The sequence below is a fragment of the Bactrocera oleae genome, chromosome 2 (assembly GCF_042242935.1).
Source record: "Bactrocera oleae isolate idBacOlea1 chromosome 2, idBacOlea1, whole genome shotgun sequence".
NCBI classification, from domain to species: domain Eukaryota; kingdom Metazoa; phylum Arthropoda; class Insecta; order Diptera; family Tephritidae; genus Bactrocera; species Bactrocera oleae.
The window spans coordinates 34,361,343-34,380,045 of NC_091536.1; the positions used below are offsets into that span (position 1 = coordinate 34,361,343).

The following is an 18,703-nucleotide window of genomic DNA, read 5'->3' on the forward strand; positions in this document are numbered from 1 at the left end:
ACAAAGATGCTTATTAAGAAGATGTGGTCTTAGCTTAATGAAAAAGAATATTGATTCTTAAATAAGTAAAGAAGCTGTATTATTGCTAAGTGCAAAGATACAGTTTTGTTTATAATTAGCGTAAAGCTACTGTGTGGAGGCTGCCGTTAACTTGCATGGAACATGTTCCGGGACATGTTTACAGCCGTTTTAACCAACTAACCAAAGTCATTACCAGCAGAAAAGTTGTATCTCTTGAGATACCGAACAAAAGGTCAAGCAGGCGTTATAATAAAAAAGTTCGCACTAAATACCGTTAATTTCAATTTCGCTTGGAAAGATCTAAAAGCAAAATATGAAAACGAATATTGATCGATAAACAAATAGTGAAACTATTGAACACACAGTTGCCTACTGTTTGTCGGTCCTATCGGCACAAAATATTCCTATTGACAGCTAAGACCCTATTCTGGTAAATATATGCACCGCCGCGCCAGAAAGATCGTTATTGTTGTTTGAGCAATCGCTCTCATCAAGATAATAGTGTCCCACGTGACAACAAATGGAAGATTTCCTAACTACCCAGTACGAAATCGCTGAAAGAGTAGACAAAAGAATGATTAAAAGAAAAAATGTTAATCAATCTAGATAGAAGCTTCAAGTAACAACAAATTAAGCAGAAGTCTTATTTAATCGACCTATCCACCAGAGGGCATAAACTTAAATCTTGCGTAAAGTTTAAAAATTAAAATTAACAAAAGAAACAATTTTGTCAGATCAAAAACATTATGTACAAATTGCTTGTTACATACAGATACTCATAAATATTGCGAAAGCAAATTCAATTGCGTCTATTGTCAAAAAAAGGCATCAGTCAATTCATAAAAAGTTTCCCACCCACCCCAAAACAGCGTTTATGCAAAAGAACCAAGGACTTAGTTACAATAGCAAATCACGAGAAACCAAAATTGGAAATTGCTGCTCAAAAGCACTAAAATTTTAAACGCTACACAGCGAAATTCAAAGTAAAGTACTTTTACCCATAGCAGACACAACAATTATTCTTATCGTCTAAGGCATAAAATAGGCTAAACCTACCAACGAAACAATAAAATTTTGATATTACAAGAATGAGCGCAGTAATTCAAAATTCAAATTAAATCTGCCACCAGAAGTTATAATCTTTACAAACATGCTTCCAAGGAATGACACATGTAAATACCAAACATTGGCAAAAGATTTTACACCTAAAGCTGGCAGGTTCTAACTGCAACACCCACGCTCAAATATATATTATATTACGATCTCATACCACAGGTAGTACTTGAAGGTGTTGAAAAAATTTTAAACACCTTCGTTACGGGACGTTCTAACAAGACTTAATACTGCTACTTTTAAATTGCCATATATTTAAGAATTCCAGTGAATAATTTTCCGAATATCCACTACGAGACTATAAATTAAAAAATAGCCTCGGCGTCAACCGGGTCTCATTTCTCGCCACTCGAACACTACACGAATTGACAGAACACACTAAGTTAAATTTTCCTCGGGAAACCGTAGTATTAAAAACACAATCATATCTAGACGATATCCCGTCTGGAAGTTACAGTCTTCCCCAAGCATATGAGTCATTATCCCAGGTGACACAAGCCTTCAAAACCCTTATATTTTAACTTACTATAACTTTTCGACCCCGCAGGATGGCTTTCGCCAAAATAAATAATTATGGCTAGACGGAACCGACTGGGACCAAGAAAGTGGCTCCACTTGTTCGTTAAACAATCTGAACGACATTTCGCAGATACAAGTCCCACGATTGGTAAACTATTCCCCAGATTATAAAGTCGAACTATAGGGTTCAGCGACGTCTTTGGAAAATGCATGTTTTGCCAACATCTATGTGCGCACACAATCCGATACCGCGACCACAAGCTGCACTAAAAAACAATAAGTATATTTCGACTTGAACTATGTCGCGCACTACTACTTGCCAAATTAGTATACATGGTGCAAACGCATTTAAACATGAAAAAATAAATAACAAGTAAGGAAGGGCTAAATTCGGATGTAACCGAACATTTTATACTCTCGGAAAGTCAAATGGTATACTCGTTTGAGATTTCTTTGTGGATTGGCTGATATTTTCGGTAGAAGGTCAACTATAGGCACTGGGGTCCACATATTTAGTACTTAGGGGCTTGAACAATACCGTCTTTACCATATGGGCACACGGGGCCCGTGCCCAGGGCCTCTTTTCTCAGGGGGGCCCCGAAGGACATACAATTTTTCTCACACATTTATTCTCAAAACATTTTTGTCGGACACATTACTTTTTTTCGAAAATTAGTAACCCTATAAGAAGGTATTATACACGCACGAAGGCTTATACACTAAACACAGATACTGTGGGCATATACTACGCCATTATATCAATGAGTGCGGCTATTCCTACTGTACAAATTGATAATATTTCCGAACGCATCCTACCTAATTTACTAAGAACACCAGCTAGCAATCACTCACGCAATCACTCCGATTCAAAAGTCAAGCTGCACCGTCTAAACAAGGCCTAACATAAATATCGACATTGTCTATGGTCGGGGAATCCCCGAATGATGTATTAAACTTTCAGTCTGTTATTATGAGTGAGTTCAGTTATTTTGTATCATTTCATATTTAAAATTTAGTAAGATAAACAAAAGTTTCGATTAGTTCGTTTGTGGTTCGTTAAAACATTATTTCATTATGTCGAAAAGAACATATTTAAGTGGTTCACAAAAAAGAAAAAAAAATACAGCTCAAAAAGAAATAACGGAAAAACTTCCAAAGCTCACTTCGTTTTTTACGGCGGAAGAAACAAATAAGCCGAGAGATTATTCATTCTCATCACCGCTAGACAAAAGTAGTACCTCTGAAAGTTACCAGGAAAAAGAGGTTACGTGTCACGGAAATGACAATCACACATCAGATGCTAGACCATCGACTTCAACCTACTGTGAATTAATAACTGCAAGCTTAGAGAATGTATCTGTGTCTCCTGATCCTGGTACTTACTGTGACGACATTTTACCGGTAAAAGTCCGCTATATTTGGATTCGAAAAGGGCCAGAGTTTTTCCAAAATATAAACAGTGACTTCTCCGAAACTTCTACTAGTTTTCCAGATTCAAATGGTAAAACAAAAACAAGATCCTTGACAAAAAATATTTTTATTCGTAAATTGACGAATGGTGAGTCTTTAGAAAGAAAATGGCTTCTTTATTCACCAGCAAAGATATCTGTATACTGTTATTGCTGCCGTCTATTTAATACCACTACTGCTGCTGGACATAATTTAAGTTCTCCTAATGGATATAAAGATTGGAAGCATATAAGTAACTTATTGATAGAGCATGAGAACAGTTTACAGCACAGGGAATTTATGATGAATTATGTTGCAAGAATGAAAACTACTGGACGAATTGATACAGAGCTGCTGTACCAATATAATAAAGAAATTAACTATTGGAAGAATGTACTTAAGAGGATTGTTGCAGTAGTGAAATTTTTGGCTTCAAGAGGTCTTGCTTTTTGTGGTGATAATGAGACATTAGGATCGCAAAATAATGGGAATTATTTGGGATGCTTAGAACTGATTAGTGAGTTTGATCCTTTTCTTGCTGATCACATACAAAACTGCGGCAATCGTGGAAAAGGAAGTACATCATATTTATCGGCAACTATTTGTAATGAATTTATTAATTTAATGGGACAGCAAGTTTTGAAAACCATTGTCAAAGAACTTAAAACAGCAAAGTACTACGCTATTAGCGTAGATTCTACACCCGATCTGTCCCACGTTGACCAACTGACTTTCATAGTTAGATACGTTAAAGACGGACAGCCTATTGAGAGACTTTTGCAATTTTTGCCTATGGATGAACATAATGCGCAATATATAGCAGATACCATTTTAAACTTTTTAGAAAGCCTTGATATTTCTATAAAAGATTGTCGCGGGCAGAGCTACGACAGTGCGTCAAATATGTCTGGAAAGTACTCTGGTGTTCAGTCAAGAATAAAAATTTAAATATTTCTGAAGCATTGTGTTCAATCGCAAGTGACATTAATCACCCAGGAGACACTAGAAAGGAAGCCCAAAGCCTAGCAAACAAAATGGAAAAGTTTGAGACTGCTCTTCTAACGGAAATATGGAATGATCTTTTGGGAATTATGAATAAAACAAGTCTAAGTTTACAGAATAGAACTATGACCATGGACGTTGTAACGAAACTTTACGAGTCCCTGATCAGATATGCCAATACCGCATGCGATAATTTTGATCAGTACGAAACGGTTGCTAAAGAAAAAAATCCATACGCTGACTACAAAGACACATTTGAAAGAAAACGAATGCGCAGCACACGCATTACTTTTTTTGAAGAATCATCAGAGATGGCACAGTTGAGAGGTAAAGAAAAGTTTCGTGTAGATACTTTCATTCCCATAATTGACACATTAATTACTCATTTAAAAAAACGTTCTGCAGCATACCAAGAAATTGATAGTCGATTTAGTTTTCTTTGTCAGTTAACAATAATAGAATCTGATGAGTTGACCAAAAAATGCAAAGAATTTGCAAAATATTATCATGAAGACATAAATGCAGATCAAAACAGAATGTTTTCATTTAAGTCAATATTTAAAAAACATAGCAAAGCAATCGGCGAATTTAAATATCTCAAATTTACATATCTTAATAAAAGCAGATAAATTGGAAGAAACTTTTCCAAACATAGAAATTGCTACAAGAATATTCCTTTGCTTGATGGTTACTAATTGCAGTGGAGAGCGGTCATTTTCGCAACGTAAAAGAATAAAAAATGAATTGCGAACAACAATGTTACAAGAACGACTAAGTAATTTGTCAATTATGTCCATTGAAAGTGATATCCTTCACAACATTGACTTTAATGATATAATAGAAGACTTTGCTCAACAGAAATCCAGAAAGAAACCATTATCATAATCAGAACCAAAAAACAGCAGCATTCGAATATCATTAATGACATAATATTTATAACATCATACTTTATTTGATTTTCTATAATTTAATAAATGATTAAACTTATTTTTAAAATGTTAGTATAATTAGCGTTTTTTACTTCCCAAAAGGGCCTCCAATTCTGATGTGCCCAAGGGCCCCAGCTTAGTTTAAGACGGCACTGGGCTTGAACAGTTTTGGTTCGATTTAGACAATTTTTGGTCACAAGGTGGCATACTTTAAACGTATTATGAACGCAAAGTTTTACCCCGCTATAATCATTGTTGCTTGATATGCATAGTGGAAAGGGAAAGAATCAGATGGAATTGAAAATGGTGTTATATGGGAAATAGGCGTGGTTGTAGTCCGATTTCGCCCATTTTCGCACTAGATATATGAGAATAACGTTATGTACCGAATTTTGTTGAAATTGGTTAAGCAGATCTCAACATAAGGGTTTTCACCTAAAATTGGGCTGTGCCACGCCCACTGTCTAATTTTAAACGCGGTTCCTATAAAGTCATCTCATACCATCCCAGAGATAAAATTTAATGTCTCTGGCGTGTTTAGTGCTTGATTTATCGCGCTTTTAGTAGTTTTTAACAGTACCGTTATATATCGGAGTTGCCACCCGATTTCACCTATTTTCACACCGTCAATATAAGTGCAAAAACCTTTGCTTCCAGTGAATTTTGATATTATAGCATTAGTGGTTTAGGGTTATGCACATTAAACCTATTAGAGGCGGTACCACGCCCACTTTTAAAAAGACATTTTAACTGCAGATGCCGCTCCCTAATGTGATCCTGTGTACCAAATAACAGTCTTGTATCTTATTGCGGAGCATAGTTATGGCAATTTTTTTGTTTTTGATTAATGGCGATTTGTGGGCGTGTCAGTGGTCCGATTACGCCCATCTGCAATACCAACCGTCTCACGGTACCAAGAAACATGTCTACCAAGTTTCATAAATATATCTCAATTTTTACTCAAGTTACAGCTTGCACGGACGGACACAGTCACCCGGATTTCAACTCGTCTCTTCATCCTGATCATTTATATATATATAACCCTATATCTAACTCGATTAATTTTAGGTGATACAAACAACCGTTAGGTGAACAAAACTATTATACTCTGTAGCAACAGGTTGCGAGAGTATAAAAATTATATATATATATATGGTCTGGTTCCGAAATTGTACTAGCCCGGTTAGAAAAAGCACCACATGCATGGAATACGTATATTTCCAATCGAGTATCTCAAATACTTGACCCAGTAAGATCAGCCACTTAGCGACACGTAGCCAGTGCTGACAATCTACTACTTCTCTTGCGCGAGGGGCGCAATCTGCATACCTGCTGAATTAGTCGAGTCAGAAAAGGCAAGAGAGTTTTTAAGTGTTGAGATTTAAAACTGAAACAAAAATTTCAACAGCTAAGATTTATAGTTCCGATGTAATAAATTGTTACATATTTATTTATTATATATATATATTAATTACATATATATTAATAAGTGAGTCGGATATATCTGGAATGTGCTGGAATAAGATCATGACGTATACGGCGTTCGTTTAGTTCGAAATTTGATCTACAGGATTTTAACAGTAAAGGTCTAAACTGTCTCGAAAAGCGAACCGGGATATTACATTTAATTTCAGACAGGAGAACAGAACTGCGAACTGTTCCATTCAAGATTTTTCCAATGAATATAATGCCCAGCATTTCCCTACGACTAGAAATTGTAGATAGATTTACAAGTTTTAAACGACTAGTGTATGGAGGTCGACTTACCCTAGGATACCCTTGGAAGTGCCCTAAGGCGAAAAGTATAAATTGTTTTTAAACAGACTCTAAGTTGTCAGAATGGAGTTGGTAGTTAGGGTTCCATACAACAGAGCCATATTCCAATATAGGTCTAACCAAAGTTGTATAAAGTGTTTTAGTAATATACGGATCTCTAAATTCTTTAGACCAACGTTTAACAAAAGTGAGGCCACCTTTTGCCGTTAAGACCATGATATGAATATGAAAACTAAAATTAAGTTTAAGGTCCATATTGACTCCCAAATCAACATAGTTAACACTACCTCTAGACTATGATGTTTTATTACATAAGGAGAGGGGTGCACAGATCTTCGGGAAAAACATATCGTTTTACATTTATTGAGATTTAATGGCAATTAATTTCTATCACACCATGCAACCAAATTGTTTAAGCCTGCTTACCTTTCAGTTGACATCGTCAGCGTATAATACAATTTTTGAGAATTATATTATTGAAGAGATATCGTTAATAAACAACAAGAACAGAATCGGGCCAAGATGACGATTCAAGTTTATGTATGAGAATCGAGAGATTTACTTTATTGCTAGCTTTGCTAAAGTCTGTGTGTATAACATCCGTATGTTTATGTTCCCTAAAACCAAATGATGCATGGTTTACAAATTCAAGCAAGTTGGTTAGAGTCGATTTCTTTTTAAGAAATTCATGCTGAGATGAGGAAATTAACGGAGAAATCGAAAAGGTTAAATGGTCAGCGATGATAGCTTCAAAAAGTTTAGGTATAACTGATAGTTTTGCGATACCTCTATAGTTTTCAATGTTGGACCTAAATCCACTTTTATGCAAAGGAATTATAAATGACTGCTTCCATATTGAAGGAAATATACCGTGTTTAAGAGAGGAATTAAATATCTTTGTCAAAGGCAATTAAATATATTTGGCACTATTTTTTAGGAAGCATGGGGTATCATGTCTGGGCCATAACTAAAAGATGGTTTTAACTTATTTAAATTAAGTGGGACGTCTTCTTCAGAAATAATTGGAGCGTTAATTAAAGTATTTGAACACAGCACTTGCTGATAAGAAAAAGTTTTAGAAGAATTATTACAGTAGTTTGACTTAAAACATTTTGCAAACATTTTGGATATAATATCATTGCTACTTGAAATGATAAATTTTATTCACACTGAATTCAATATCACCATTATAATTAGGCCATGTTATTGTAGAAAGTTCTCCTTAAACGATTATTGAATCTGCATTATTTGCCTTCGAGGTAGCATTTTTTACCAAAGAAGCATGCTGCATATATTCAAATAAGTTCGAATGGGGTGGATTATGGTTAAATAAATAAAGCAACTGTTAACGTAGACTCTAATACATTTAAATTCAAATGAGTCGGTTCCTGGAACGAGCACATCTTCAGATGTGATAGAGGAATGTACGGCAAGTATAATAGAACTATAACACCTCTTCCGATTCTGTTAAGTCCATCATACCTAAATATTTGAAATTAGCTGTTTAAAATCTCATTATCAAAAAGGTGAGATTTTAATCATGTTTCTGTGTATCCAATTATATGGAAATTAATATTGGAACAGTTTAAGTACAAGTCGGTTAATTTTGTATTAAGACCTCTAACATTTTGATAATAAATGCTTAGCAAATTTCTACCAATTAGTGTTTTATATCGGTGGTTGCTTTTGGTAATTTAACAATGTTTTCCTCAGTATGATTTCTAAGTTTAGGCTTAAATTCGCGTACAATGGCCAAAGGTAGCCAGAATGAGATATCTAAGATATTTTTGAATGTTTCAAGAGAAACGTCTATTTTTCGCGATGATATACTTCTATCATAATTAAAGTTGAATTAACGGATACTGATATCATCAATTTTTAAACGCGACGAAAGGTAAGACTTAATGTCCTCCACCAAGGTATCTTTGGCAAGTCTAGAAATAAATATAGTTTGTTTAGGAGGAATAAATACCAAATTTTTAACAGATGCTACTATGTTATTAGGGGGAGCCTCTGGAATTGTGAGAGACTTGTTACGACTTTAATGTTACAACAAAGAAGATGAAATGAAGATGAAGAGTAAGTAAAAAAACTAATAGATATATAATAAATTAGTGTGTTAATAATAAATACAATTTAAAAAAACGCGAAAATTATAGTCAATTAATTCAAAACCAAGACAGTTTCAAAAATATATAGTGAGCAGTTTTAGATGCACTGGAACAAATAAAAAACTACACGCAAATAAAATATAAAAAAATAAAAACACAAATGTTCACTGCCAAAAAATTACAGCTGTACAGCTGTTGCCACCTTATGATGCCACCCTTAGTTAACAGAATCTCAATATTATTGGCTACAAACATGCGCAACATAGTTGCTCCAGAACTTCAAAAAGTATCTGCAAATTAAGTACGAAGCATTCAGTAAATTGCTTATTCGAATTAAGGCCGTTCTCAATTCCCAGCAACTCACCACACATGACAACACTACCACACATCAAATCAACAAAAACATTGGATCACCGCCCCTAGCTCATTCGATTATTTGATTGATGATTTTGAATCGTCGTCAACGCGTATATCTCCTTCGATAAGTAATTGATCCTGCCCGCCACGTTAACTCGATCGACAACTCCCGGAAGTCGTTTTGCATAATAGAATCCGTATACCTTCTTTTGCGCGATTCAATCCACAATATTTAAATTTGTTGTAATTCAAATCCATTTATATTATATTACGGAATAAAACGAAAATAGTTATACACAGAGGCAGGAACTTTTCTTTTGAAATAAAGTGAGTGTTAACTTTAAATCAGTGGTCTGTGCTCTCTAATAAATTAGGTATTTGTTTATTCAAGAACTATACATACTCGTAAGTAGTAAAACAAATGTTTTCTTTGCACAATTCACTGTCAAAAGCTTTTGACCTTGACAAGTTATGAAAAAAAGATATTTTTAGTTACGACACAGAATAGAAAAATATTGATAAATTATCAATCTTACAAGATGCTGTATTTTTAAAATGCACAGAATATGCACAGGGTGTAATAATAACAATCTTCAACACTCACACGTACTTAAAAGAGCACAAACATAAGAATATACGTAAAAGATAAGAAATAAAATATGCGACTTTGTCGTTGCTTTACCTTTAGCAGTATGTTTATAGGTGATCTCTTCTTTCTTCGGATCTCTTCAATGCGCTCTTCGTCCATTTCTGCATTTGGAGTGGCTGATTGCATTAAAATAAGACTGTTTGCATCAGGTTTTTCCTAAAAATATGATTATCTTATAAATGTTTCCAAGTTAAAAGTTTCAATTATATTCGTTTTACAGCAGTTAGGCACGTTAAAACTTGTAAAACAAACATTCCAAAAGATAGAAATGATAATGTTGTTAAAGCAATATCTGTGATGTCTTTGATACCAATATCTTTACTCAAAGTCTCAGGTGAAAATTGGATCGACTTAAGTTTCGTGTCTGATGCTTGTGAAGCCAACCATATTTTTTTATATTTTTCTCCATAGTCTAAAATGACAAATTTTATTATCAGTATACACAAATATATGAGTAAACAGACTTATGAAGTGGTTTAACACCCTTACAACATGTTACAAAGGGTTTTATTCTTCTGTTCCTCTAAAAGTTGTCTACACCAAAAAAAGGGTTTAGTTAAGATGGAGCCGAACTAAGCAATTTACAAGAATCAAAGGCAGGAAAATAGTTCGAGGTATGGCAAAACTTTATATTAAACAATTAAGGAAGTGCTAAGTTCGGATGCAGCCGATCATATTATACTTTCGCAATTTGCAAAAATCAAAAGCGGAATGTATTTTTGACGATAAACTCCCAATAAAAAAACATCCAGGTCATATACCTACTATAAATAGATCTACATATATGTATATATATATTACGAATAATAAAAAAGCTAGGTAGTAAATAAATTCTCCAGTAAGTCTAGCAAAAATGATATCTTCCAAAGTATCTCCTTTTTAGGGACTTTTTCACAATATGTGGAATCTCGGAAAATATACGTAACAAATAGATGATGAAATCTTCTTTTAATACAACGAATCGCAATAAAGAGGGGCACCTGTGGTTTGAAATTTTATTTAAAGTAGGCGTAGCCTCGCCTCCTTATAGGTTTATTATATATATCTCCCAAACCACTATAGTTATATCGCTAAAATTTGCACACGACATAACATTTCGACACCACTTGCAACAGCCTGAAAATAAGTGAAATCGGATGATAACCACAATCACTCCCCATATAACGGTTTTGTCAATAACTAATAATACTGCGATAAATCGATCACGAAATGCATCAAAAAAATTCAATTTTACATCCGAGATGACACAAAAGGGCTTTGTAGAAGCAGGTGTCAAAATTGGACAATAGGCGTGGCACAAAACGCAACTTCAACAACAAATTCCATCCAGTTTTTTCACTTTCCAGTATACAAATCATGCACTAAAGAATATATCGGGATAAAAATGTGCATGAATATTTCCTTTAAGGTATGCCATCTCAGGTCTAAAAATTGTTAAAATCGAACCATAACTATTCAAGCCCGCAGATACCGGAAACATGAATTCCAGAGGCTGCGGCTAACCTTTAACCAAAAATATCGGTCAATCTGTAAGAGATTATGACTTACGGTATATTGGTATATCATTCATTTCATTTTACATTCTGCCAACAGACTTCTTCTGTAAGCAAGTGGCTGCTTAGTCAGCTCTCAGACTGAGGGAATCCCCCCTACTAGTCGCTAGTAATAAAGGGTATTCTATTACACTTGCCATAACCACCGATTTTCGAAAGCTTACAGAACTGAATCTGGCCCCCAAAATTGCCTTCCACTCAAAAGAGAAGAGGGAAAGGGGCGAAATGGGCAAGAAGGCCGTGATAAACATCTATACGGATGATTCCAAACTCGATAACCGAGTGGGCGACCGTGTCTTCTCAGACAGTGAGGCGGCTTTGAGATCTCTAATGTCTCCTAGGATTTCTTCTAAGACAGTGAAAGAATGCTTTGATCTCTTAGCGGATCTGACATCCTATTTCACGAAAAACCTGAACTGGGTCCCAGGACATAGCGATATCTCCCGGAATTGTGTAGCAGAAGAATTAGCCAGAACAGGCACCACTTTATAACTAGATTTTGATAAAGAGGGCATATATATGCCTCTGGCTACTTGGAGATATTTAATCGACAAACATGTTACAAACATGTTATAAACATAGCTGAGCCTCAGTGGGGTCAATCTCTGACTTGCTCAATAAGCAGGCAAACGTGCCATGAATGGAATATGAGCCGCATATGCCGACTGTTAAAATTCAAACTGAGTACTAGCAGGCCACTCTCTAATAGGCAGACATGCAAATAGACTTGGAACGCCATATAACGACTATTGTAGAAGCCGTCAGGAGGTAGAAGAGGAGGAGACCATTAAACATATTCTATGTGATTGTAAGACTCTCTATAGGAAAAGAATCGCAGCCATAGGTCGAGGATTTCTTGGCGCCGCCTCGGAGGTTGCACGAATAAAACTTGTCTTAGGAGGAGCCAATAGAGTGAGGGGACTTTGGGCCCGGTGGTATCACAATGGGCCTCCTAAATGCCTAGGTGTGTCGAAAGACAGCCACTCTACCTACCTACCTACCTAAAATTCTAAGATTTATTTTCATGCTAATTGAATAATTAGACACTCTTACAAAGTATTGTGAACAAAACATCCGTATAATTTGTATACGTAATATAATATTCAATTATTAAAATTTTATTTATTAACTCAATTAAATAATAATTATTATTCGTTTGCAAACGCTGTACAAGTGGAAGCACGGATCGAAAACAGATAACGTTGAAGGCTGAAGCCGTGGAATCCCCTTAGGCGCAAAGATAAGCCAAACTGGGATTAGATGTAGCGCGTAGGATTGTAGTTGTCGCAAAAACAAACAAAGGCAGCAAGCAGGAACCGTGTTAACTGATCGCTATTATTTCGAATGAGGTGTATCTGTTGCGGAGATCATCCTTTTTGTTTGCTGAGGTGGTGTACAGGCGCGATGCTGTGGTGTCTTGTGTTGTCCCGTTTGGTGATGTATGAGTATGGTGGGTCATACTAGGGTGGGCCAGTTTTTCCCGAGTAGAGTGGTGTGTATATGTAGGGAAGGCTTATCTCATTTAAACATCCTGGGCCCCCTTGCCTAGTATTACACGTAGTCGGCGTACTGCTGGTGGAGTAGCCTAGGGCGTGGCATTCATGCAGTAAACGTTGAAAACGGCTTTGATTTTAAAACTTATTTGGGATGTATTTAGGTGTGTTTACCGTAAGCAATTTTACTGATTTTAAGGAGTAGTCATGTTGATCTACTCTCTACTTGAATTTGTTGTTGATTTTACAACATATGGTATTTGATCTTTTTTTTACATTTTACGGAATTATTAGTAAGGACACAATATCTAAGGTTTGGCGTTCTTTGGTCTTGTTGAGGTACTTTAAATATTATTTTTTCCATCGGCATCATTGATGATAGGCCTGGCTCATTTGTGGCCAGAATGGATGCTCCTTTGAGACCTTTGAAGATGGATCTTGCGAGAGTGAGATTTGCGATTTTCGCTCTCTTTTTTGAAGTGAGATTTTCAACTTTTACAAGTGTTTTCCATAAACTACCCGTATGATGAGCGGGTAGTTAGTTGCGATAAGTGCGACCTTTGCTTATTGTAAGTCTGGGTGTGTCACTGTATCACATTGGAAGTACCCTTAACTTTATTTTTGAAGTGTTATATACATAATTATGTAAAATAGAGGCTTCGATTTTTCGACTTTCTTCGGAAAATTTTCTTATATGTTATGTTAAGTGCATATGCACTAATTCGGCAAGTAGTAGCGCGCCATATAGCTCAAGATTTTTGAAGCGGTATTTTTGTATTATTAGTGACGGAGGCCATCCTGCGGGGTCGAAAAGTTATATATGTATGTGTTTTTAATATTGGGGTTGTCAAAGGAAATTCTGACTTAAGTTTATATTATTTTTGTGTCAATTCGTGGAGTGTTGGAAAATTGGATCTGATGGTAGTCGTACGACGTACCGGCCATTATTTGATCGAGTAGTTGTAATTGCTGGGGTTGTAATTGATATGAAGGGGCCTTTTTCTAACTCCCTAAATTTCCTCAATTGTTGGTGTGGAAACTGGTTCTGTAACTAGTCCACTTACAATCCAACCAAATATAGTGTTTTGGGCTAGAAGGGTGGTTGAAATTTTTTCAACACCTTCAAGTATTATTTGCGGTATAAGGTCGCTGCCTATTATAATATCTATTTGAGCGGGGGTGTTGCAGTTAGGATCTGCCAGCTTTAGGTGTGAAACCTTTTCCCAATGTTTGCTATTTATATGATAGCTTGGAACCATATTTGTTAGCTGCGATAAGACTATAGCTTCTGCTTTAATTCTCCTATCCGCTTAGGGGGAAATTAGGGTAATGGGGCAGATTTTATTAGAGGTTTGAACTACCCTTCCGCCCATACCTGTAATTTCAAAGTTGGCTTGTTTTGTTGGCAGTTGTAGCCTATTTTGTGCCCTAGACGCTATAAATGATCGTTGTGATCCTTGGTCTATTAAAGCCCTAAGTTTAAATATTTCTCCTCGGTTTTCGATGGAGACTGCTGTGGGTAGTAGTACTCTACTTTGATTTTCGCTGTGTTTGGGTTTTTAACGCCTTTGAGCAGCATGATGCTTCTTGGCAATTTTCAGGATTTCGCACTTCCGGATTTGCAGTTGAAACTAAACCCGTGGTTCTTTTTGTACTAATGCGCTCTTTTGGGGTGAGCTGGGAAATGTGATGTAGTGAAGCATTGCGTGATGTCTTTTTCGACAATACATTCAAATGAGTTTGCTTTTGCAATTTTAATGAGTATGCATATTTGACAAGCAATTTGTACATAATCTTTTTGACCTTACAAAATTATTTCTTTCGTGAATTTTTAATTTTTTAAATATCTCGCAAGATTGTAGCTTATGCCCTCTTGTGCATAGTTCGCATGACATATGTGTATTCTGTTCGGATGTGAAAGTTTTGTAAAAGCTTCTGTTTAATTTGTTTTTGCTACTAGCTTGGGGTCTATTGATGCTTCTTTTTAGGTCGTGTTGAACAATTTTTGTTTTAATTAGTTTTTTATCTACCCTTTCAGCGATTTCGCACTGGGTAGTTAGAAAGTCATTCATTTGTTGCCACGGGGGGCATTTCTTTCGTGATGAGAGCAATTTTTCTGGTAATGCGGTGGTGCATATGTTTACCAGTATAGGACCACAGCTGTCTGTGGGAATATTTTGTGTCGATAAAACCGACAAACAGTTTGAAACAGTGGATTGTAGTCTTATAAACTCTTCACTGGTTTCTTTTTGAATCTTAAGCAAGTTTATTAGTGTCGTTACTTGTTTATCGACCAATATTCTTTCATTGTCATATCTGGATTTTAGAGCTTCCCAAGCCAAATTGAAATTTTCGTCAATAAGTGAGAACTGTTTGACTATTACGCCTGCTTAACCTTCTGTTTTGTATCGGAGGTGATACAATTTTTGCGCTTTTGATAATTTCGGATGGTTGATGTAAACGGCTGTAAACATGACCCGGAAGGATGGGCATTCTTCATAACCTCCAAGAAATGTTTCTGTGTCACATGTGGGCACCTCGAGGTGGATGCCTGAACTTGCCTCTTGATTTTGTACTTGTGGCAGCTCTACTCTCGGATGTGGAGTAGGTGCAATAGATTTTATTATCTTTAACTGATCGGAGATCATAACTTTTGTAGCTTCGTACTGGTCTAAGCAGTTTTCATTATTGGCGAAAGCCGAGGTTTTAAATTTTGTGGTAGATCCGCTTGATTAAGATTTTGGTTTTTTTATTTTTAATAATGATTCTGAGTTGTCTTGAATCGGTGAAGATGAAAACCTAGTGCAGTATCTAATTAACCTGTCACTTTCTGAAATAAATATAGCAACCTGTTTTGAGCGTGTAGCTCCAGGTGTATGTTGTTTGTTATCAACATTATATGTTTAAATAAGTGTCAAAAGGAATTAAAATTTTCTCAGTGTATACTGATTTGAATAAAGCAATAAAGTTTATTACTCTTTTCGGTAAATAAGTATTTGTTATTTATATTATATTAGTAAAACATTTATTAATACAGTTTGGTATTTACTTGCAATATTATTATTGTTATTATTAGATATACAATATACATATACATATTTTTTTTCATGAAACCGCACTTGTAATTATTAATACTTTTTATGTCCTTGTGTTGAAGAATGTAGGTATCTCCTAATATTGACTTGTTTGTACGGAGTTAGGTTCTTTTGCAATTGAGAGCTCGTTGAAGAGATCAATGCGCTTTGTACATAAGTATGCACGAATTGTTGTGCGTATGTATGTATGTGCTTATTTTTGTTTTTTTATGCAATTGAGAGCTCGTTTTTGTTTGCTAAAGAACAAGGGGTATTGCCGGTTAATTGCCTATGATGACTTTGAATGTATGTAAAATTGTAAATACCAATATATGTAACATATGTATGTAAGTACGTTGTTGGGAATTTTTTTTTTGTATATTGTGTTTAATAATTTAAATTTTTAACAAATTCGTTTATCATATATTTGTTTTATTGCCGTTTGATAATATTCGAAATTTATGATAATTGTTTCTTTTTTTTAAATGGATATTAAATAAATTTATTAGGTCCCAAAATAGGGTATAACCCTTATGTTAGTAACCAACTTTACCGACGTCTTTTAGCAACCGCGTACTGGGGTACGATCTGAGTATTAAAAATTTTGTTTATTTTATCAATTTAAAGAAAAAAAAATAACAACATAGCATCGTGAGTGACATCTGAAACCTATTTGGGACACCCCAGGTAGTCGAACGGCTTTTATTGTTCGGAGCCGAGCTGATGTCGTTCGAGAGAGAAAGAAAAACTCAAGGTTATTTCTTTGTTTTCTATCGCGCAGAGTTGTTAGATTCGAGCATTTTTGAGTATGTAACAGATTTTTGGTGGGATCAGACGAGTTTCATTTGGTGTTCTCTTGACAGTGAAAAATAAAGCTATGGAACAATTATCGAGAGCTGACTATGCTCGGTAAGTAAACGTTACATATATTTAACATTTGTAAATATTTTAATTACAATATTTAAATACAATGTATATCACATAATATTTAATTTATTAGGTTAAGTGCAACCGAAAGGAAACTACTTGAAGAACACGGCAGAGATTCGAGTAGGGTTTCTGTTAGCGATGACGAAGACTGGATTCCAGCAAAAAGAGCTAGACATCAAAATCAACAAGATAATTCAGTGAGTGACGAACCAGAAGATTCTGAAGATACAGAAGAAATCGCAGAAGATAATTCAGCAGTAGAAGAAGAAGTTGAGAGTAGCGAGAGTGAGGATGATGACAATGAAGTAGAAACAGCTGCGCCTAAAGGTAGTAAAATATTTGTTCTTGGCAAAGATTAAAATAATAATTCTTTTTCTTAAGCTCAAGAACCATCTGGGAGTTTTATTGCCAAAGATAAAACAGTGTGGAACAAAACTCCACCAACTCAGCACAGACTGTTGCTCATAATGTTCTACGCCAGCGGAGTGGGCCTCATCGCACTACGGAAACGTTGTCAATTAGCGAGACTTTCAAAAAAAATTTTACCTACGAAATGGTTGATATAATCGTCCACCACACTAATAAAAAAGCTGAAACACTTTTTCAAGAGTACAATGCTAACCATACAAACTCACATCATCAATGGAAGCCCGTTACGATACCCGAAATTTATTCGTTCTTCGATATCTTGATTTGTGCTGGAGCAAATAATTCGAAACGACAGAACGTCGTCAATTTATGTGCAAACTTAGTGAAGAACTAGCATTGCCGATGATTGAACATCGCACGGCGAATCCACAAGTAATGCGCCACTTCTCAACAAAGATTGCCATTGAAAGTGTAGGCCATATACTGACAGAAACAGTCGTGATAAATCCTGGTCCAGAGATTCCAAAAGTTAAAACCGGCTAGAGATTAAGCTTATTTAAAAAAAAATAAATAAAAATCGATTAAAAGAACTCACAAATAGCTTTCTTTTAAGTTAAAAAACGACGATTTGAGAACTTAAAATCCGGTTACTAACATAAGAGATAAAGTTACAGATATATTAACTGCCGTTTGTTTATATAAATGTGTATATATACGTATGTATGTATGCTCGCACAGCGAAGAGAGCGCAAAAGCGAAGTGAATATTATGGTATTCTCCCGTATGTACTTTGAATATAGTACGTTTGTCAATTTGTAATAAGTTAGCACTGTTTTATGTTTATTATGCAGTTTGATAAAGTTTTGTATATACGTATATATATGTATATTAGGAATATATGTATGTAGGTATATTATATGCATTAAGTAAACAAACGTTTATGTATGTTTGAAGTTTTCTTCTTGTTTTATGTTTACGTAATTGTTTATGTTTTATAATTTTGATATGCACTTGTGCCTTTGCTTACTTAGTTTATGCAATCCTTCTTATTGTCTTTTTTTTAACATAAGGGGTATTGCTGTAGAAATGTGCAAGAATATACTTAAATTTGTTTTTTGTGTTTGTTAATTAGTGTATTTGAATACACAAAGGTAAGCTAGTAGATAGGCATTAAATAATTACATATTTGATTTTATGTATGTGTCAATATATTATTTTATTTTATTTTTTTCTGTTTTGTGTTTAAGTGCTTTTAGGTTTCGCGCCCAATTTTTGTTTTAGTTTTTTTTCTGTTTTTTTTTCTTTGCTTACATAGTTCTGTATATTTTGTTTTTCACATGCACTTTGGTTTTGTCTCT

At 35.1% G+C, this 18,703-nt stretch overlaps 2 protein-coding genes and 1 pseudogene across 3 annotated transcripts in view; 2 read left to right on the forward strand and 1 right to left on the reverse strand.

The window, feature by feature from the left end:
- Positions 1–11,611, reverse strand: part of LOC138858914 (uncharacterized) — a 428,364-nt gene extending 416,753 nt beyond the window's left edge. The window contains exons 1-2 of the mRNA XM_070112959.1: positions 10,145–11,611; positions 9,960–10,082 (exon numbers count right to left, since the gene is read on the reverse strand). Coding sequence (XP_069969060.1) covers positions 9,960–10,082; positions 10,145–10,180 — 159 coding nt within the window. The 5' untranslated portion in view covers positions 10,181–11,611. The remainder of the gene's footprint in view (positions 1–9,959; positions 10,083–10,144) is intronic.
- The window catches only part of LOC118681262 (uncharacterized), a 157,062-nt gene extending 139,127 nt beyond the window's left edge, over positions 1–17,935 (forward strand). Inside the window, exons 1-3 of one of the 2 annotated variants that reach the window (XM_014244594.3) lie at positions 16,738–16,955; positions 17,047–17,303; positions 17,358–17,935. In XM_014244594.3, the coding sequence (XP_014100069.1) occupies positions 16,924–16,955; positions 17,047–17,303; positions 17,358–17,542 (474 nt within the window). In that variant the 5' untranslated portion in view covers positions 16,738–16,923 and the 3' untranslated portion in view covers positions 17,543–17,935. Of the gene's footprint in view, positions 1–16,737; positions 16,956–17,046; positions 17,304–17,357 lie in introns of those variants that run through there. The other variant, XR_011397943.1, reaches the window with a different exon arrangement.
- Positions 2,624–4,050, forward strand: LOC138855835 (zinc finger MYM-type protein 1-like; annotated as a pseudogene).
- Positions 17,936–18,703: the final 768 nt, after the last annotated feature.